The 21,866-nt window shown below is 36.2% G+C and overlaps 2 protein-coding genes across 28 annotated transcripts in view; one reads left to right on the top strand and one right to left on the bottom strand.

Moving 5' to 3' along the window:
• Positions 1–21,866, bottom strand: part of RALGPS2 (Ral GEF with PH domain and SH3 binding motif 2) — a 166,426-nt gene that overhangs the window by 21,176 nt on the left and 123,384 nt on the right. For 7 of the 8 annotated variants that reach the window (XM_055582763.1, XM_055582767.1, XM_055582764.1 and 4 more), the window contains 6 exons: positions 14,276–14,413; positions 13,008–13,098; positions 8,135–8,202; positions 6,637–6,772; positions 5,702–5,853; positions 1,832–1,886 (listed from right to left, as the gene is read on the bottom strand). In XM_055582763.1, the coding sequence (XP_055438738.1) occupies positions 1,832–1,886; positions 5,702–5,853; positions 6,637–6,772; positions 8,135–8,202; positions 13,008–13,098; positions 14,276–14,413 (640 nt within the window). Of the gene's footprint in view, positions 1–1,831; positions 1,887–5,701; positions 5,854–6,479; positions 6,773–8,134; positions 8,203–13,007; positions 13,099–14,275; positions 14,414–21,866 lie in introns of those variants that run through there. The other variant, XM_055582769.1, reaches the window with a different exon arrangement.
• ANGPTL1 (angiopoietin like 1) overlaps positions 1–21,866 on the top strand; it is an 80,974-nt gene that overhangs the window by 35,725 nt on the left and 23,383 nt on the right. For 9 of the 20 annotated variants that reach the window (XM_055582780.1, XM_055582774.1, XM_055582781.1 and 6 more), the window contains one exon: positions 9,410–10,401. The exons of 4 other annotated variants lie outside the window; for them this stretch is intronic. Coding sequence is in view for 3 of the 16 variants with exons in the window: in XM_055582770.1 (XP_055438745.1) it covers positions 18,818–18,905 (88 nt within the window). In the remaining 13 variants the exon portion in view is untranslated. 7 more of the 20 variants (XM_055582791.1, XM_055582770.1, XM_055582789.1 and 4 more) reach the window with 5 other exon arrangements.

Genomic DNA, 21,866 nt, shown 5'->3' with positions numbered 1-21,866 from the left:
AATTTTCCAATAACACCATGAAATTAACCAATTCAAATATGTATAGTTCAATTTCAGAGGTATAGTGAGTATAATTGCTTCTATTACAAAGTGAGCAAGACAGCAAAAGAGATACAGATGTATAGAACAGTCTTTTGGACTCTGTGGGAGAGGGAGAGGGTGGGATGATTTGGGAGAATGGCATTGAAACATGTATAATATCATATATAAAATGAATTGCCAGTCCAGGTTCGATGCATGATACAGGATGCTCAGGGCTGGTGCACTGGGGTGACCCAGAGGGATGGTAAGGGGAGGGAGGGGGGTTCAGGATGGGGAACACGTGTACACCTGTGATGGATTCATGTCGATGTATGGCAAAACCAATACAATATTGTAAAGTAATTAGCCTACAATTAAAATAAATAAATCTATATTTAAAAAAAAGTGACTGGAAGGGAGTTAGGTAACTAAATGTTTTCAACTTCATCAATTTTAACATGACATTCAAAATTCAACCTAATCTGATTGCTCAGAAACTTATTGCTTAGTATAGACACAAAAGGAGCAATTATTTTGCTCAAGGTTCAAATATTTTAGTATGACAATGGCAGAACTAAAATGATCAAAGACAGCAAAATTCTAATGGATATTTATTAAATAACAATTATTTGTTCTACTTGCCTACATTTTTAGAAAAATCTTATACTGAAAGATCAACACAGCATATTTGCTGCAAGCAGATGACAGCTTTTATAGATTAAAGCATCAAGGAAAAGAGAATAGAATATGACTTACATTATTTAAGTATGTGTCTGTGTGCTTTGTGGAACCTTTTAATTAATAACAATTTAAATTCAAACTTTCATCTACTTATTTAGAGTATAATTTAAAATGTATAAATTAGCAGAGAATGAAATTGATCATTTCACTAAATACCTTAAAATTACTTAAATAAACCAGAATTTAAGGAAAAGATTTTACTTTTGTACATGAAAGTAGGTAAGCTATGATTGGTTATTATTTTTTTAAGTCATTTGTTTCATATTTTACTTATTTTTTAAAAAATGTATTTTTGGCCTGCTGGGTCTTTGTTGCTGTGCAGGCTTTTCTTTAGTTGTGGACAGTGGGGGCCACCTCTCCAGTTGCAGTACGCAGGCTTCTCATTGTGGTGACTTCTCTGCCTGTGGAGCGCTAGGTTCTAGCGTGTGTGGGCTTCAGTAGTTGTGGCTACCAGACTCCAGAGCACAGGCTCAGTAGTTGTAATGCACAGGCTTAGTTGCTCTGAGGCATGTGGGATCCTTCCGGATCAGAGATCTAACCTGTGTATCCTGCATTGGCAGGCAGATTCTTTACCACTGGGCCACCAGGGAAGCCCTGATTATTATTACGTTTAAGTTACAATTTAAAATGTACTAAAAATCAAATATGTGTGTCAAGTCACCAAATAAAATGTCTTTACGAAATAATACTGAATTCTAGGCTTAAGTATTCACTTTTAATTTCTGCCACCAGCAGGAAGCCTAAATAGTCCTTTTATATGTAATAAATATTATGTCTTAAAATTCACATTATCATATACTTTGCTGTTGTTGTTTAGTCCCCAAGTTGTGTCCGCCTCTTCTGAGAGCCCGTTGACGGTAGCCCGGCAGGCTCTCTCTCCGTGGGATTTCCCAGGCAAGGATACTGGAGTGGGTTGCCATATCCCTCTCCAGGGGATTTTCCCAACCCAGGGATTGAACCCACATCTCCAGCATTGGCAGGCGGATTCTTTACCAATGAACCACTTGGGAAACATCATATATTTAAACAAAATAAACTCAAAACAGTTTAAATGGACAATTTTTCTTACCTTTCAAAAGCAGGCCATGAGGTCTCTTCACTTAGTTCAGAGCCATCACTGCTCCCTAAAATCAAAAGTTACCTTATTTTTTAAAACATCATAATTATAGTTTAGACTTTACTTTAAAAAAATAAATGCTCTAGCTGTGCTTATTCACATTATTTGTTGGTGAACATTCACATATCAATTCTTCATTCTAACACCATTGTGCTTGATTTATTTTGCAATATATTAGAACAGAGTTGACAAATCTACCCAAAGAAACAAAACAGCATAAAATATTTTTATATGTATACTTAGGGCTTAAATTTATTACATTAGTAAACACTTTTTCTATCATCGGAGAATAAGTACATATAAGTTCACATATAAGCACACAATTTTTCCTTGTAAGGTTTGTCATAATTTAAGACCAATATAATTACAAATTTCTTAGAGGTTCATGGTATACTTCCTTTTGCATTTTTTTTTTTTTAAACCCATTACTATCCTAAGGATAAAAAGCTCAATGAAATTCAACTTTTGTCTTTAGAGGCAAGGCAGAAGAGGATGGAATCCTTAAGAAAAAAAAAAAGTACCATAACAATGTAAAAACTTTCTCTTAGAGACCCAGAATATCAGTTACAATAGAAAGTTTTAAATTAGCTTAACTGGAGGGGAAAGAACTTGGAGAGTCCCAAACAGCTTAGGTTGATTTAAAATTTATTTTAAAGATAATTAATCAATAATTAATTTGTCCTTTGTGTATCACATTGAGTCATCTATCAGACTTTTACAACCAGGATTCTTTTGAGAGGCTCAAACTCAAATACTACAAGGAACCCATTATGTGTGATGGATTTAACACTTCTTCCATGCATGTAGAATGGTACAAGTTATGTCCCATCCTTGGAAGTACTTACAGTTACTGAAATAATTTTCTGGTTGTATGGCTCAGATAAGAAACAGGAGGTAATCTGCTGTTGGTAGTGGAGGCTTGTATGTTATTTTTGATGTGTAGAATATTATGTGATAAAGAATGAAAATTTAAGCATAATTAGTATGGCACCCCACTCCAGTACTCTTGCCTGGAAAATTCCATGGATGGAGGAGCCTGGTAGACTGCATAGGGTCCACCATGGGGTCATGGGGTCCACCATGGGGTCATGGGGTCGCTAAGAGTCGGACATGACTGAGCGACTTCACTTTCACTTTTCACTTTCATGCACTGGAGAAGGAAATGGCAACCCACTCCAGTGTTCTCGCCTGGAGAATCCCAGGGACGGGGGAGCCTGGTGGCCTGCCATCTCTGGGGTCGCACAGAGTCGGACATGACTGAAGCAACTTAGCAGCAGCAGCAGCAGTATGACTTATTTGTAGAAAACAAAAGTTTCTTCCAGAAGCACGGACCTTAAGTAGATATGCCTCCTTCAGCTGGTCAAGGCTATTCTGGGATTCTGGGTTACCCAGGACGTATATGCCATATTAGAAAATGTTAGAGACCACAGTCCCAAGCACTGGTAATTCTTCCAGGGTACTTTCTCAGAGCCTCCAAGGCATAAATTAATATTGTATGTAAAAGTTACAGCTAAGGAAAATATCTTTTTGTTATTATGAATTGTGTGTGTATATTAATAACTACCAGCTGTGGTTATAAACTTTCTTTTTAGAATGTTAAAGTTTTAAAGGAAACACCCTGGAAAGTAATGCTTATGTCTAATGTTCCTAATTTATAAACAAGAATACAACAATCCTTACTGTTTACCTACTTAGCCTTGGAATAATTAAACAATAAATACAAAGGCAAAAATTGAATCAGCCCCTTCTTGACCTAAAAGACGGTTCTCTAAAATAAGACATTAACTGTAATGGAATGAAATAATTAGATAACTATCTTGTGGTAACCAAAAGAACATCTATGGAAAGTAAAAGTCACAAATAGAGAATAATCATCATTATAATACTTACGATAACTATTACAGAAAAGGCAAATATTTTATACTAAATTGAGAGCTATAATTTTTAAAATTACTTTTTTTTTTTTTTGCTTAAAGTAACATGCTAGATTCCAGAACTGTAACACATTTTTAACTAGAAAAAGCTTCTTCCTCTCTCTTTTGCAAAATTATTCTGTGTACTATTTTTCAGATTGAGGTTAATATTTGCATATAGGCAATTTACAGTATTAATGAAGAGATATTTCAGGTGACCAACTTGTCTTCTGTTCTGTAAATTTTGTCATCATTTGCATTTATAAAAAGGGAAATACTGGACTAAAACTGCTGAATGAAGCTTTCCAGTTCCAAAGCAATTTCAGGGTTCGAAACTCTCAAGGGTTAAAAGAAGTCAGTATGTTCAAGAAAATGAACTACTACATTTCTTTCTACTGACTGTTCATCAATATTGAGATGATCATATTAAGAGTAATAGACTAAGCCCTTGAGCAACCTTGGCAGTAATCAGAGAAGACATTTTCCTCCTTTATTTCTTTTTTAAAATAAAAATAGCATCGTATAGAGATTTCCTAACTATCCAAAGAAATTATGCTCAGCTAGAAGGTTCAGACGGAGAAGGTCATGGCACCCCATTCCAGTACTCTTGCCTGGAAAATCCCATGGACGGAGGAGCCTGGTAGGCTGCAGTCCATGGGATCGCTAAGAGTCGGACACGACTGAGCGACTTCCCTTTCACTTTTCACTTTCATGCACTGGAGAAGGAAATGGCAACCCACTCCAGTGTTCTTGCCTGGAGAATCCCAGGGACGGGGAGCCTGGTGGGCTTCCGTCTATGGGGTTGCACAGAGTTGGACACGACTGAAGCGACTTAGCAGTAGCAGCAGCAGAAGTTTCAGAAAATAAATAACAGTTTAGGAAGTAAAAACAAACAAATTCTTCTTAACTTCATGTCCTTTTCCAGTCCTGGTTTTCTTCATAATAGCTATCTCTATTTTCTTACCTCTCATTCTCCAATCTACTCCAGCCAGGGCTTTGCCCACAGTATTCTATAAAGCAAATCTAGTCAAGGTCACCAAGTGACTTTTATCTTGCCAAATTCAGTGATCAACTCCTGTTCTCCTCTTATTTTCTCTTTTGTGCACTTGATATGGATACGTTCAGCACATCCCTCCCTTCAGAGATCCTTCCTCTACTGGGCTTTTGTGATACCACACTGCTTTTCTCCCTACTTCAGTGGTTCCTCATTTGTAGTTTCCTTTGATGGCTGACCATTTTAAAAAAATGACACCTCCAAATGTTAGCATGTCTACTCTTATTTATTTATATCCTCACCCTTAGTGACCTTATCTGGTCTCATGGCTTGAAAATACTACAAATATGCTAATTCTTATACCTGTATCTATAGATGTGACTTTACCTCCTTAAGCTTCAGATTCATACATTCGATTACCTACCTGACAACTCACTATGGTCCAAAGACGTCCAAAATGGAATCCTTAATTCCCCAAACCTAGCCACCCTTTACAAATACCTCAATACCTACAAATGGCTGCTCTTATAATGTTCTCTGCCTAGGTAACACCACCACCATCTAACCAGCTGCTTAATCTAAAAAAACCTGAGAATCATAACTCATCTGCCCCTTTCCTCATTCCTGCATTCCAACTACATGCAGTAACCAATTCAACCAGTGCCTGTTTTCTTCCCCACCATTCCTTGAATGCCTCCCCTTTTGAAGTCAAAAACATCGAGCACTTTTCAAACCATCATGAATTATTAATTTTAGCGGCTACTAGTAATATGATCTTATATCCACACTTTGCTACTTAGCTTTTATCAATTACTTTTTCTACTTGTAGTAGGGTTAATCATGCTTTTCCAGCTGAGTTTTGTTAGAAGTCTTATTTTACATAAGTTGGAACTCTCTCAGAGAATTATTTCTCACCTATTGATATTCCACTAGAAAGAGTAGAGCTTTCAGCTTGGCCTCGAGATGGTGCATGGGGCTCCATGACGCTATCATCTAATAGATGTCTTGGCCCTGCATTTGGGAACGTTGCACTCTTAAACTCTGCTGTGTTCATTTTATGAATGAAACTGGAAACAAAGAGAAATATTTTTCATATCTTTCATTACTGTTACTAATTCAGGATATAAAAGATACTCTTACATAAAGATTCAGGATATAAAAGATGTACCTGCTATCCTGAACTTACTTCTGAACTCTCATACTAATGAACACACAGATTTTACCATGAAAGCCTCAAGCTAACAGTTTAGGGAAAAATTTTTTAGAAAACCAGGCCATATCTACCTATATAACAGAAAATACTTTATTTTGATGCTTGGGTTCATTAAAAATTATTTTCACATTCACTTTTGGAAAATGTCTATTAAATTTTCACAAAAATCATGGCAAAGGTGAACCTTGGGGTCCATTTTGAGGAAACAATCTTGTAAAGCTAAACAAAAAGACAGTTTCCCTTTCTTTGTATTTTGTTATAAAAAGAACAGTTTTTATATGCTTTATTTATGGTGACTTGTTTTGGTTAAGACAAGCAATGCCTCATGATATAAGTTATAATTTAAAATGGAAACAGTGTGTGCTTTCCTGATTTTATTTATGATGACGACCCATAATGTTCATTTTTATTCCCCAAAATGTGAAAGCACTATTGGAAAAAGCTCATTTCCGAGTTAAGGTAAGGGAGAGATAAATGCCTTTATGCAAACAAGATAGTTTACTAAATCAGAAAAAGACTACTTTACACAAATAAAAACTATGCAAGGACACTATTTTCTGTCCAACTAGTAAAATAAGTAGAAAATAAATCCAACTAAATACATAAAAATTTGAAAGATAAAATTAAAAGTGCTGACTTGTAACCCAAGCTATGGCACTTCCTATGTCCATGTTGAATCAGGTTCCGAGGGGATGGCGGTGTCTGTGGTAGCAAGGCTCCTTCAGCTGCCATGCTTTTTCTTCCACTTTGTGGAGATGCTCCTACTTCAGGACCTTAAGGGTTAAATTAAAAAAGAGAGAGACAGAGACACAAAGAGAGACAGACAGAAATTGTTAAATGGTTTAGAAAGATTGCTTTATTTGTAATCCTTTGATATGAAATAAAAATTGTGGTTTAATTTAAGGTAATATGAATTCTATTTAATTGACTGAACATAAGAAATATTTAGTTTCTGAGTCATAAAACACAAAACCTCAAAACAAACAATATCTATTAATTTCTATCTCTTTTACTTGCCCTAAGTAGCCAGTATAAGTAGCCTGTTTATAGAGGAAGCAGTATAATTAGAAGAGATGGTGTAAGGGTCTCATATCACACATGAAACCTAGACTAAACCCTCAGGTCTTCTGAATCCTAGTTCAGTGCTCGTTTAATTTTACACATGACTTCTTCACTCTTAGTTTCAGCTTCTTCATAGATACAGAACGTGTGGCGTAGGTCAAGGATTCAAGTTACAATTTAAATCTATACTGACTGCTCAAGTTTCTGGAAATTAAAAAAAAAGGAACTTGAGAGTACACAGATTTGCAAAATAACACTTAAAAATTTTTTTATTGGTTTACAGTTGTTTTACAAGCAAAATATCACTTTAAGAATGAAAAGAAAAGCAAATTTCAATAGATATAGCCTGAAATGATTTCCTCTGCTTGGACCACTCTCCCCTGTAGATACTGTCATGGTTTTGCTCCCTCATTCCCTTCATACCTTATTAGATGGGTCTCCAATTATTTTTAGGATATATAATAGTACAAAGCTTAGTGCCAACGTCTGTATTTGGAATATGAAACAAGGTATTGTCTATGATTTCTTTAAAAAATTCTCTTCAATTTTATGTTTTTAGATTATTTATATACATATAAATCCCAACTGTAATGCAACAGATAAATTAAGAGACTATGACTATTCTTATCAGTACTTGGTCCAGCATTAGAGTGAAATTAAAAAAAAAAAATTAAGCCACTAAAATTGACTCCTATAATTATTCAAAGTAGTAAATTTTTCCTCTTAGACCACAGAAATTTCTAACATAATTAACCCTCACTGCCTCTTACAGTATGCTTAATGAAAAAAGATTTGATAATTCATAAACACTTACTTATTATTTTCTGTTGGCTATATCTATTACTCTTGATTATTTGGCATATTTATTTGCATATTACTGACAAACTACATGTGACAAATTTTAATGAAAAAAACAGGAAAACCAAATAGAAAAAGATATATTTTAATACCAAAAACAAAACTGTGCAGGCAGAATAAAATGTGCTAAGCATTTACTCACTTTGGAGTATATCCCTTCTTTCTTATTAGGTTATCTGGTTTATTACTCAGTAACAAGAGAAAGCTGCACTAACCTACTAAATCCTCCCTGGAAGCAGCAGAACGTGGTGTGCTTGTCCCTGGTTCTATCTTTAATGAAAGCCTGAATTTCAAAAAGGAAAAAAGCACATAAAATGATTAATATTTGACAAAATAACATTAAAATCATGTATTTTTCTACCAAAAGCCTAAAAACATTTTTTATAAAATAATCTCAACTATATATTTTTCTTCAAGGGTGATTTTAATTAAGCCTCCTTTCTCTTTCATACAAAGCTGATTTTACAGTGATTCCAGGAAATATTAAGAGAGGGAAAAACATCAAAACCTCATATTCAAAAACAGAGATAGCTCTCCCAAGAACCTCAATACTGGCGAACAATTCAACACATTTAAAGCTATTTGGTGATTTAACCTGAGGTTATACTGATACAAGGCAAGTAAGTTCAGTAACTTTCCAACACTGAATTAAATTATGCAAATTCTTTCTAGAATCCTTATTGGATGGGCTAATGGTCTCTGTAGCACTGAAAATTAAAACAAAACAAACCAAACCTTATTTAAAACCATCCAAAAAACCAACTCAAATTATCAAAAGTAAGATCTCTCTATACAAATAAAAAGGCTGTTTACAAAATCCCTGATAAATCCCTTTCTAAGGCAGAGTTTATTAGTTGGAAATTAAGGTGGTTCAGTGGTAAAGAATCTGCCTGCCAATGCAGGAGACACAACAGACCTGGGTTCAATCCCAGGATCAGGAAGATCCTTTGGAGAAGGAAATGGCAACCCACTCCAGTATTCTTGCCTGGAAAATTCCATGGACAGAGAAGCCTGGCAGGCTACAGTCTATGGGGTCACAAAGAGTCAGACACCACTGAGCACACACACACACAAGTTCCATTTAGGAAAATGTATCAATTTTGAGTTCTGCAGCAAAAGGAGGTTATAATTCCTATCAGTGGAAATGGTTTCAGGAAATAGGATACTAAAGCAGTTGTAGAAAATATTTTGGTGTAATCCAGGAAATACACTTTGGTGTACTCTGTATTATCATTAAGCATTTGTCTGGAAATTAATGAAGACTTTTTATTTTTCAGCATCCTACCAACTGGAATTTTTTATGACACTGCACAATACAAATGATATTATAATGATAAATCTATTCAAGGTGCTTAACTTTTTATCAATTTCTTTGATATCCTAAAGAAGAAATCACACATAATTGTACTCTAATTACTTAACCATGTAAAGTACATGTATTGAACAGATGTATGATTAACCAGAACCCTCTGCTCTTTTTCTTGTTACAGGTAGCTGACTCTAATTATGTGAGCTTCAGACTATGCTATATTCCTTCGCTGAACTCTTGTTTTGTGTCAGGCACTGTTCTCTCAGCACTGGAATATAATGGAGACTAAAGCAGACAGGGTGTCTCTCCCCTTCAAAAGCACAGTCTAGAAGGTGGAAGACAGAGAAGTAAGCAAATTAAGTAAAGTTTCCTAACACAGAACCAAAATAGAAAGGAACAGAAAGGAGGCTATGGGAGAATCACACTGCTATTAATAATGGCTGATAACCGACAGCAATATAACAAGTGGAAGCATCTTAAACTGCAGTTTAAGTGTCTTAAACTGCACTTAAAGTGCAGTCAGTGTCGGTTGCCTATATCATCATCAAAACACTATATGTAACAGTGATGCCGATTCATTGAGAAAAGATATTATGCTGCTGCTGCTAAGTCGCTTCAGCCGTGTCCGACTCTGTGCGACCCCATAGACGGCAGCCCACCAGGCTCCTCTGTCCTTGGGATTCTCCAGGCAAGAATACTGGAGTGGGTTGCCATTTCCTTCTCCAAAAGATATTACGCTTAGTATTAAAATGAAATAACTTTGAAAGATTTTCACCCTGATTAAAACACATGCATGTAACTTGTAATATTGATACTGGCTGCCTATGTAGATGAAGCTGCCAAAAACAGAGGCTTATGGATAAATGAAAAGTCATTTCTATTTAAATCTTTCATCATAAAATCCATTTTTCCCAACTTACGACCTTAATAGCTCTTACGTTTAAATGCTCTGATTTTCAACACATTTAATCAGTAGGTTCATGCAACACAACTGCATCTTTAGGAAAACACTATCTTCTTTAGCTTCCCGTAAGATTCTCCAGTACCACCAAGTGACTTGGAATTCCCCAAGCAAACATAGCTTCCCAGCCTATTCCATTGATGGTTCCATCCCTGAAACACCTTTCTTAACTCTTCATGTGGAGCAACTCACCTGCTAAGATGCAGACTAAGGTAAGATGGTCACCTGAAGCTGCTCATGTTTATTTTCTCTTCACTTTTCCCAGTTAAAGCTGAGTTGGGTCTCCCCTCATCTATGTTCCCATAGCATCCTCTGCACATCTCTAGTATAGTACTCTTTGAACTATTTTGTAATTATTTATTTTGTAATCCCAGCAGCTAGCATTCACCTATAGCAAAAGCTGAATAAATATTTGTTTATGAATACAATGGGACTTCCCTGTAGCTCAGGTGGTAAAGAATCTGCCTGCAATGCAGGAGACCTGGGTTCGATCCCTCAGTCAGGAAGATCCCTTGGAGATGGAAATGGCAATCCACTCTAGTATTCTTGCCTGGAGAATTCCATGGACAGAGGAACCTGATGGGCTACAGACTACGGGGTTGCAAAAGTTGGACACGACTAAGTGACTAACACACAATGAGTATAATGGGAAGGCTACTCAAGTTCTAGTTACTCATGAAAACAAAAATCAGTGTAACAGCATCCACTTTCCTACCAAAATGAAGCTCTCATGCCAGGATACAGACAGTTAAAACTACTTAACAGCTTAGTTAACTCTATCCTTTCAGCATTAAAATTCACCATACTCTGTATTTATGCAACAATTTCTTAGACTTCACTTCTACTGAAGGGGCTTTCCTGATAGCTCAGTTGGGAAAGAATCTGCCTGCAACACAGGAGACCCTGGTTCAATCCCTGTGTCAGGAAGATCAGCTGGAGAAGGGATAGTCTACCCACTCCAATATGCTTCGGCTTCCCTGTTGGCTCAGCTGGTAAAGAATCCACTTGCAATGCAGAAGACCTGGGTTCAATCCCTGGGTTGGGAAGATTCCCCTGGATAAGGGAAGAGCTACCCACTTCAGTATTCTGGCCTGGAGAATTTCATGGATTGTATAGTCCATGGGGTCGCAGAGATTCCCACTTGACTGAGCAACTTTCACTTTCTACTGAAGAGTTACACTTTAACTTTTAAAAAATCCATTAAGTTTCTTGAGACAGACACAGAAATTTTAATAATGACTTATTCATGTTTTGAGTTTTAAGATAATCTTCTGTACCCAACTGGACAAAATATGAGTGTTTTATGCTATGTCAGTAGAGAGATGAAAGAAATAAGTGATAAATATGACACAGACCATCACACTCAAGAAACTTACAATCTAGGGCATCAGATCTGTGAAACAGTGCCAAGATTATTAAAAAGCTGATGCACTGACCTCATACATTTTCAAATGAATTACCCTATAAAATCTTTCTGTAAAACAAAAATTGATACAGAAAGATAAAGTGGTAATAATACAGTATGGTGGAGAAGATGACAATAAAGGTGTTTTCAAATATAAATAAAGCTTCAGATACATTTTAAGTATATGTACAGAGCTTCTTAATATATTTGAGATTTGAAGAAAAGTTATTTCCAGTTGTTTTCTGGAATTTCTAGCCTTTTATTATGGGTACAAATTCTGTTCTCCAGAATTCTTCAAAAAATGTTGAAACTTATGGAACAAAGAAGCTGATAATTACTATCACACAGCATAAGAAAATTTTTGTATATAATGCATTAATATTAAAAAATAACCTTATCTTTCACTTTGATAAAAATTTAAAGTATAACCTCTTACTGGAAAATATATTTGTGGCAGACAGAAAGTTAAATTTGAAAGCTTAGAAACAGCAAAAAAAATTTTTTTAAATAAATGAAGCTGCAAGGAAAATGAAAAGCCTCAAGAGAAAAATAGCCTCTTTATCCTTCTATCTTTTGAAAAACACACACACACACACACACACACAAACCTGGTAGTCATGATATAGAGCACACTACTGAAAAGTAAATGCGAATGTATGTGTGTGTGCTCAGTCATGTCTGACTCTGTGACTCCAAGGACTGTAGCCCACCAGGCTCCTCTGTCTAAGGAAATTTCCAGGCAAAAATACTGGAGTGGGTTGCATTTCCAACTCCAGAAAAATAAAAAGGGTTAATAATGAAAAAATCCCTTTTCTGTTGGGCAGGACTGAGAATGGTTAAGCAAAAAGATATGGATATCAGCTGTTTTAAAAGTAAGTTTTGAAAACCTTTAACGAAGGACTTGCTTGAATAGAGGAAAGGATAAGTGTGGTGTTCTATTGGACAAATATTAATTCAGAGTCCAGAAGGTTCAATATTCTGTCAATACACAAAAATAACTGAAAACAAGTTCAAAATTGTGTTAAAAATTTCCTTAAAGAGGAGCAATTTTTCTATTCATGGACTGCTTCATTAATTTTTCAGTCTATTAAAAGATACATTTCCATAAAGATTCAATGCTTCAATGGAGAAAGAAAGGAAGAAATGTAAAACCGGAACTATCAAACATCAGCTCTCAACAAGTTGAGAAACATACAATGCTTTTTAATAGAAGAAGAGATGACGTACTTGTATACTGGCTCAGTCACATCAAGAGATTGATTTAAAAAATCCATGTGAATAGGTAACTTTACCACTGTAAATACACAACTGTATTTGCATGATAAGATGCAGTACTTAGATGTTTGAATACAGAGATGAAAGGGTAGAGGACAGGACACAGTTATACAAACCACTTCTGAAGATCCAACCTACTTGTAATTATCATCTTCCACAAACTTTTGCAGTTCTTCTATATACTGAACAGAGTTCAGGTATTTTTGGACGTGAGGCAACATGGGGATATCTAGGCAAAACATGATAAATAATTATCTGATAAAGTACATCTCAGGCAAAATTTTTAAAGTTAAGCTGAGAAAAATATATTTAAAGGCAAATTAAGGCCACATGAGTTTGGGTGAACTCTGGGAGTTGGTGATGGACAGGGAGGCCTGGCGTGCTGCAATTCATGGGGTCGCAAAGAGTTGGACACGACTGAGTGACTGAACTGAACTGAAGGCCACATGGCACCAAAATTTAAATTAACTCGAGAAGGACATGGCTGAGGTAAATGTTATTTAATGTAAAACTGAAAGTAATTTAGAAAACTGCAGTTGCATGCTGTTTGTATAGATTAAAACACCTCCATTTACGAAGTCCCACATAGATGAGAGATTTCATAAAAGAAAGTCAGAGCCACCTGTACTCTATAGGCAAACCTCATCGAAGTGCAAGATACAAGGCAGTTTAGGGTTGTTTTTTTTTAAAGAAGCCTGGCTCACATTTGTAGTTTTTTTTTCTCCTACTTAGAAATTTCAAATAAGATTGATTTAACATTACAATTTGATGTTACGTTAAAAAAATTGAGAAAAGGATTTAAAAAAGAGATTAAAGTTAAATAGCAACAAACCGTAAACTGTTTTTAAACAGCATTAAAATTACATAGCTGTAAAAACCTCTGTCTATTTTCTATCAAACTGAAAGCATTTAAATGCTTTAAAACAATAAATTTTTTTTTTCTAATCATTTGGGCTTGCATAAGTTCTTTTCATATATGTGTTTCCATAAAATACATCTTGGACAAAAACTGGTTATCTACTCAACATAGAACTCAAGAAAGCTTCTCAACGGTTACTACAACAGTCTCAGCTCACTCCCTAACTGAAAAATAAAAGAAATATTTACATAATAGATCAGGGAGATCAAATGAGATGAGAAGGATAGAAAATAATTGTGAAAATTACATTAGCAAAGTTGCTACAAATTACAGAAGAGCAAAAGATAAAACAGCATTTTAAATATGAAATACTTGAACTCCTTAAAAGCAAGATCTTAAACAGGATGCTAAACATTGAACAGTGACATAATCATTATTTTCCTTTGCATTAGGATGATGTACCCTGCTCTGTGAAAAGTGGCCATCAACCTGTGTAAATGAATCAAACCTTTATAAATGAATTACAGCATTACTCCCAGAAACTTACCATATTCACAGGACTGCTGTAAATCAGAAATTATTCTAAGGATGTTATTCATCAAGTTTGATCTTTGCTCATTTTCTAGAATGCTGCCAGTTGATGGATATGCTGAATCAATATATGTTAAATCAGATAGATAGATACCTGAAACAAAATTAAGATAAATGAGTGTTTTTCTACTTGTTTGGATGAGTATAGTTTGTTTATAGCTATATTTCAATATATGCCATATTTAAAATATATTCATTATTAATACTGTGTTAAAACATGACCACTAAGGCAAGGAGATCCAACCAGTCCATTCTAAAGATCAGTCCTAGGTGTTCTTCGGAAGGAATGATGCTAAAGCTGAAACTCCAGTACTTTGGCCACCTCATGCGAAGAGTTGACTCATTGGAAAAGACTCTGATGCTGGGAGGGATTGGGGGCAGGAGGAGAAGGGGACGACAGAGGATGAGATGGCTGGATGGCATCACCGACTCGATGGACAAGAGTTTTGGTGAACTCCGGAAGTTGGTGATGGACAGGGAGGCCTGGAGTGCTGGGATTCATGGGGTCGCAGAGTCGGACACGACTGAGTGACTGAACTGAACTGGACTGAAAGCCTAGATTTCTGTGGCATCCAGGTTAGACATGACTTAAAGCTGAAGTTAGAAACTCCAGTACCTACCCACCCATGGGTCTTAATGGAAAGAAGATAAGCTCCTGAACTGGCTCTGCCTCTGTATAAAATAAAGATAATTATTCTAATTTCCGAACCTTAGTTTTTATGTCTATACACTAGTACCTATTTTTCAAGTTGTGGTACAGCCTGAAGAAGTTTTAAGTTAGCCAGCCTAACCACTTCCCTTCCACTTCCATGGGGCAGTTAACTTAATATTAGTTCTATACATGCTTGCCTCGAGTGGGTAACTATCACATGAGCCTTACTTTTTTTTTTCCTTTTAAATATTTATTTATTTGGCTGCACTGGGTCTGGGTTGTGGCACACAGGCTCTTCGCTGAGGTGTGTAGACTCCAGAGCGCTCGGGCCCAGCTGTCCCCGTTAACACATGAAATCCCAGCTCCTCAACCAGGGATCGAACCTGTGTTCTCCTCCCGCTCCACCTTGGAAGATAGTTTCTTAACCTCGGGAGGACCAGAGAAGTCTTGATTCTTAATTACTTTGAAAACTGTCTCATTCTAGTAGAAACGTCTTGTTTTTATTAACAGTTGGATTTTTGAAATAGTTCTACTGATTACACATTGAAGTTAACCTTGCTCTTTTTTCTGTACCAACAAAAATAATACATCCTCTCAAATGATTCAGTTGTCCTGGATATTCAAAGTCACATCTACAGAAAATATTTCCTGAGAGTTTACTATGCACGTGTAAAGCGTAAAAGGCACCATGTTCCTACTTTCCAAATCATTACTCCCCATTCATGAACTCTCAGAAGAAGTGCAACCAAAATGATGTATCTATTGCCTTCCAGATAAGCCCTGTGTTTTTTCTCATGCCGGTTCTTCCAGCTTAAATGATACCTGAACTCAACTTTGCCCATCTAAATCATTATCTTATATTCAGGTCCGTGTCAACGGTTCTTTAGTTTCCTCACATATTCTAAGAAAGGAATTTAGAAACTCTAGTCCAAACCCTCTTTTCACAGGCAAACACTCTAAGGTCCACAGATATTAAAGAAGTGCCTAACACCACATGAATTGTTAGTGACAGAGCTGGATCTCAGAGTATACACTTGTACTCCAAGGTTTTTTTTTAAAATTACACTGTTACAAACTCATACCTTATCTGTATCACTCACTTGATAATTTTTAAGACTTTCTAACCTCTTTATTGAAAATCTTTAGTATTTTATATTTAATCTGCTTAAGATAATAAACTCGTTCAAGTGGTTACTCTATCTTGCACTTTAAAAAATGAAAATCCTGACCAGTATTTGCAGACAATTGGTGTTTAACAAAATGTAAAAAGTTGGCAATGGTAATCCTTTTACTCATTCCAGTATCATTCCTTTTCCATTCAGTAAATCTTAACAGTATTCTTTAAGCCATCTATCATAAATACTTCTTTTTCTTTAGAGACTCTCAACTTTATTTTTTATGACTTCAAATAAATCTGTAGCCTAGCTCCCTTTCTTTCCCTCCTATCTCAGAGGAAGAAGAATCCCCTTCTTTTTCTTCCAAATCTAAACTGCGATTTTGAACGTAATCTCTACTGCATCCTTTTAACATATCCACTGCTGCCTCCACTATCACTTACACTCCATGGCTCTTTTCCAAGAGCCAGTGTGCACATTTAAATCTCCTCTATTTAAAAACACAAGCAAAGCAACCCTTCCTTTAAATCTGATCCCCTCCTCAATACAGGACTCTTGCCTTCTTCAACAAACACCTTGAAAGAGAAATAAGGACTGGTACAATTAATTTTTTTATCCTTCATTCTATTTTGATGTAATACTTGGTACATATAAAAGTTTACTTGTGTCAGGAAAAATTGTGATAGACTTTGCAAGAGGCAAAAAGATTACTAGGTATATCCTGTTTCCAGTGTATCCTCTTGGCCTGAACTATTTTATAAGTTGTTGAAAACTGGTAATAATACAAATTCTTGTCCATAAAAATGCCAATGAATTATGTCCAGTGGGATGTAACTGATTATTGCCCTGTGGATGTTGACCAATTTTGCAACTATCTGTAAATTCATTCCAGCATTCCCAACGGCCTGCATGTATGTGCAGTACTCGGACTTCTTCCTTGAAGTTATTGTAAATATCTTCCTGATTCCCTGTATACTTAATGATTTAAACAAAACTTTTGACATGTATTCATATTTTATTTGTGTGAGAAAGATAGCTGTATCTTTTAAAAATAACAGTTTAACATATAATATTGGTTATCAAATAATGTAATAAATACTTACCAACGTAAGAGCTACAATATCAGTACTGTTGCCTCATCTTTATGTTCTTTCCCTGTGTCATCTCTCTGCCTCCTGTCTAGAGGGAACTACCATTTCTGATTTTAAGATTATTCCCCTTGTTATTTTTGAGGCACATGTCTGTATTCCTGCACATTTTATTTTACTTTTGCTTATTTTTGAGCTTTAAAAAAATCATACTTTTATATGTGTGATTAAATGATAATATTGGTAAAGTTAGAATGGGTACACAATAAGTGATTTATAAATGGTTGTTAAATAAGTTTTTAAAAATATGATCTGTGATTGCTTTGTCTCACTATTTTGTTTCTAAGACTTATTCATCTTGTTAAGTACAGCCGTAATTCCTTAAGAGAATAAACTATATGTAACTATATCACAATTTACTTATTCATTTTGTTTGATACGAGTTTTGAGTTACTTGCTCCCTTCCTCCTTGTTGCTACAGACATTCTTGTACATGTCTCCTGGTGCACACATACAAGAATTTCTCTAGGAGAGATATATACACATATATACATGCATGCAGGCATATATACATACATGCAGGCATATATAATGTTCAGCTTTACAAGACAGTGCCACGTTGGTTTTTAAAGCTATATCAACTGATACACCCACTGAGAGCATATAGGTTTCTACTGATCCACACGCGCTAACATGTGAAATTCACATCTATCTCATTGCTGGAACTTATTCTGGCAAAGGCACACATGATCTTCTCACACTAATTCTTTAGACATCTCTCTTGGTCTCCTCTCTACTGCTCAAGTCTCTCTGCAGTATTTGTACTACTTACTCCCTTGTTTCTCAGTCTTTACTGGCTTGAACTTGCCTCGCTTCCATCCTCCCTCGATTCTTCTATTTCCTCAGGTCCCTTGGAATTGGTATTGGAATTGGTTCTGTCATTAATCTTCTCACTCTACATGTACTTCTGAATTATCTTATTTCTGAGGCCTCAACCATCACCTGATTGCTGATGACTCTCCAAATTTCTCTATAGAACACAGCTCCTGACTTTCATTTTCAATTTAACATCCCAAACTAACCGTAATTTGTCCCTAGACACCTGCCATTCCACTTTCCAAACCTGGTCAGTGATATGAATTACTAACTAGTGAATAAGAACTAAAGAGCCTCTTAATGAAAGTGAAAGAGGAGAGTGAAAAAGTTGGCTTAAAACTCAAAATTCAGAAAACTAAGATCATGGCATCTGGTCCCATCATTTCATGGCAAATAGATGGGGAAACAATGGAAACAGTGACAGACTTTATTTTTGGGGGCTCCAAAATCACTGCAGATGGTGGTTGCAGCCATGAAATTAAAAGATGCTTGCTCCTTGGAAGAAAAGTTATTGCCAACCTAGACAGCATATTAAAAAGCAGAGATATTACTTTGTTAACAAAGGTCCGTCTACTCAGAGCTATTGTTTTTCCAGTAGTCATGTATGGATGTGAGAGTTGGACTATATAAAGAAAGCTGAGCACTGAAGAACTGATGCTTTTGAACTGTGGTGTTGGAGAAGACTCTTGAAGGTCCCTTGGACTGCAAGGAGATCCAACCAGTCCATCCTAAAGGAAATCAGTTCTGAATATTCATTGAAAGGACTGATGCTGAAGCTCAAACTCCAATACTTTGGCCACCTGATGGGAAGAACTGACTCACTGGAAAAGACCCTGTTGCTGGGAAAGATTGAAGGTGAGAGGAGAAGGGGACGACAGAGGATGAAATGGTTGGACGGCATCACTGACTCAATGGGCATGAGTTTGAGCAAGGTCTGGGAGTTGGTGATGAACCGGGAGGCCCGGCATGCTGCAGTCCATGGGATCACAAAGAGTTGGACGCAACTGAGCAACTGAACTGAATTAGAAACCCCTACACTGCTTAAACAAAAAAGCTCTGAAGGAGTTTACTATCTTATATTTCTCAAGGTTAAGGTATTAGTGAATACAATGTGATCACTGAATGATCAAGTAATGTATTACATAGTATAAATCAGAGGCTAGAAGCTGTCCCAATCTTTTTAAAATCAGGAAATAACATAGGAAGTATCTATATGACCTTTTCCTTAAAAAAAATGGGGACATCTGGCAATAGTGAGATACAGCTGCGAAGAGTATAGATAGTAATCATTACAGATGTCAGTCTGTCGTAACCTATTTTCCTCTGCTCTCTTACTTCTCGTTTACTTCACCTATACACATTACCTGCTTCATTCTTGTTGTGAGCATCTGTAGGCCTTTGAGTACACCCCTGCTATACCTATGTGTGTCATAGGAATTTAAAGAAATAATTAATTCTGTGAAAGAAGTAGAAACTAAGCTGACTTCAAATAAAGGATGTTGATCAACAAACAGAGTTGATGGTAGGGCCTGAGAAAGAGAAAAGTAGCACAAAGTTAGGCAACGACAGGGGGAAAGCACGTGGTATTGGTAAAGAGCCCACCTGCCAATGCAGGAGATGTAAGAGACGTGGGTTCAATCCCTGGGTCGGGAAGATCCCCTGAGGAGGGCATGGCAACCCATTCCAGTATTCTTGCCTGGAAAAACCCCACAAAACAGAGGGGCCCGGCGGGTTACAGTCCATAGAGTCGCAAAGAAAACAAAATGACTATAGGGACTTACACACACACACACACACACACACACGCACGCACGCACACAACACATACAGAAAGTAGGAGCCCACCAAGTTTTATCTAGAAGCAGCAATCAACAGTTATATAATCCAATCAGAGAGAGTGTGGCCAAATGCTTTGGAGTGAGAGTCAAATCCCAGTGCTACAGCTTAGTACTGAAGTCCTAAGCCAAATTACCTAAAATGTCTAAATCTGTGTCTTCTCAGCCACTGAGTTAATCAACATTCTTGATTTAAAGAAATAAAAAGGCATAGTCGGTACCTGACAATTACTAATTCTCTAAGCAGCACCCTAATTTCATAGCAGAAGAATTGGGTCAGAGGTAGTAAAGTGACTTGTCTAAGTTCCCACAGCCAATGGGGGGCTCAGAACTCTCTCGTTCCCCTAAGATTCAGGCCAGGGTTATGTTTGCTTTTAAATCACAACATAAACTAATAAGAATAACTGTATTCAGACAAGTGGGGTCATGTTGCAGACTAGGAGGAAGTGACATTATGTAACATCAGAATTTAGTTATATAACATTAGAATTTAAGAAATATTAAATTTCTGAGAGAATTTTATACCTAGCTTTTCAATTATTTTTGATAATTATATATAATGAGCAGTTTTATCTTAGAAATACACACCAGTTTTTTTTTTTTTTACAACTTCAAAACCTTCTAAAATGGGCAAATTTAGTAAAATGTTTAAAAATTCTTCCAGGCTGTAAAGAGTATTCTATTAATTAGGGTTAGGAGGCTAATTAGGAGGCTGCCTCTTTAGAACACAGTCTCACTCCTAAGCTTTGTAATAAAAAAACAAACTCATCAGCCTGCAACTACTTCTAAGTGAAGTTGAGTACTATTTTTTCAGTATTCAACTTAAAAGATCTCTGCAGCAGACTCACATGTTTGTTTTATAATTGCCCGCTCAACTATGATAGTTTGTTTCCAGATGGTGCCCTTCCTTCAACCTGCACACAGTCTCTCCTTGTTTGCAGGCGTTCAACCTCCTGCTGATGCCACTACCCCCACCCCTATTTAAGGCTACAGAGAGGAAATCCTAAGGAGATTTTCCCCCCCTAGTCTCCAGCAAATTTTTGGTGACGTAATATGTGGGCTGAACTTGAGTCTCCTGAGAAAGAGAGGGAATCACTATTCGAGGGTACTGTATATACAATCTGGGTCAGCTGCAGCTGGTTTTACTGCATTTCTCCATGTGGCAGACAGAGCAAAGCCACAATGCTTTCTCTGCTGGATTAAAGACAGCCCGCAGACCAGGAACTTCCACTCTACTACTTAAAATTACATAGGTGGCTTGTCAAATTCAATTGATTAGTGCTGTAAGAAGAAAGAAGCTCCTTATTACAGCTTGGATTCAACGGTCCAAAACAAAAATGCAGTTGCCATTAAAGTCACAGACGAACAAACGTCTACACTGATTTTTAAAAGCAAGAGTAAGAGCAGCAAGTTTCTGGGCTTGCTTTATCAACAGATGCAAAAAGGTATTTTAATATTTCTTTTACTTTTATTTTAAAATTCTATGTATGCTGAAATGTATAATTGTTTTATATTTGTAGTAGAAATGTCAAAATCTCTTATTAATCAAAGACTTTTGGAACATACTACAATTTGCTTGTCTGGAAAAGGTTTTGTTTTGCAACTTTAGATAAAACTGGTCATTATATACTTTGTGATGATTAATGAATTATTTGAGGTTCAATTTAATGGTATTTAGTGTGTATGTTTATAGACTGATGTACATACATTCTGCATTTCAAAAAACAAGTGCTTTAGTGACATTAGAAATTTTAACAATTAACGCTAAATGTATAAGATTTATTGCACAATGATAAAAACAAAGGGATACAAACTAAATAGTTGTAAACATGATTAGTTTGTCTTTGCAGCTACAGTGTGTATGCTAATGATTTACATGTACTGTTAAAATATCTTAAAGTAAAGCTACAAACACAATTAAGAAAACATCAAATTAACTGCAAGGCTTTGCAACGATACCCCAATCACAGCATAACCAAAT

This window comes from Bubalus kerabau, chromosome 5 (genome assembly GCF_029407905.1).
Source record: "Bubalus kerabau isolate K-KA32 ecotype Philippines breed swamp buffalo chromosome 5, PCC_UOA_SB_1v2, whole genome shotgun sequence".
NCBI lineage: Eukaryota > Metazoa > Chordata > Mammalia > Artiodactyla > Bovidae > Bubalus > Bubalus kerabau.
This window is presented reverse-complemented; position numbering and strand designations above follow the sequence as displayed.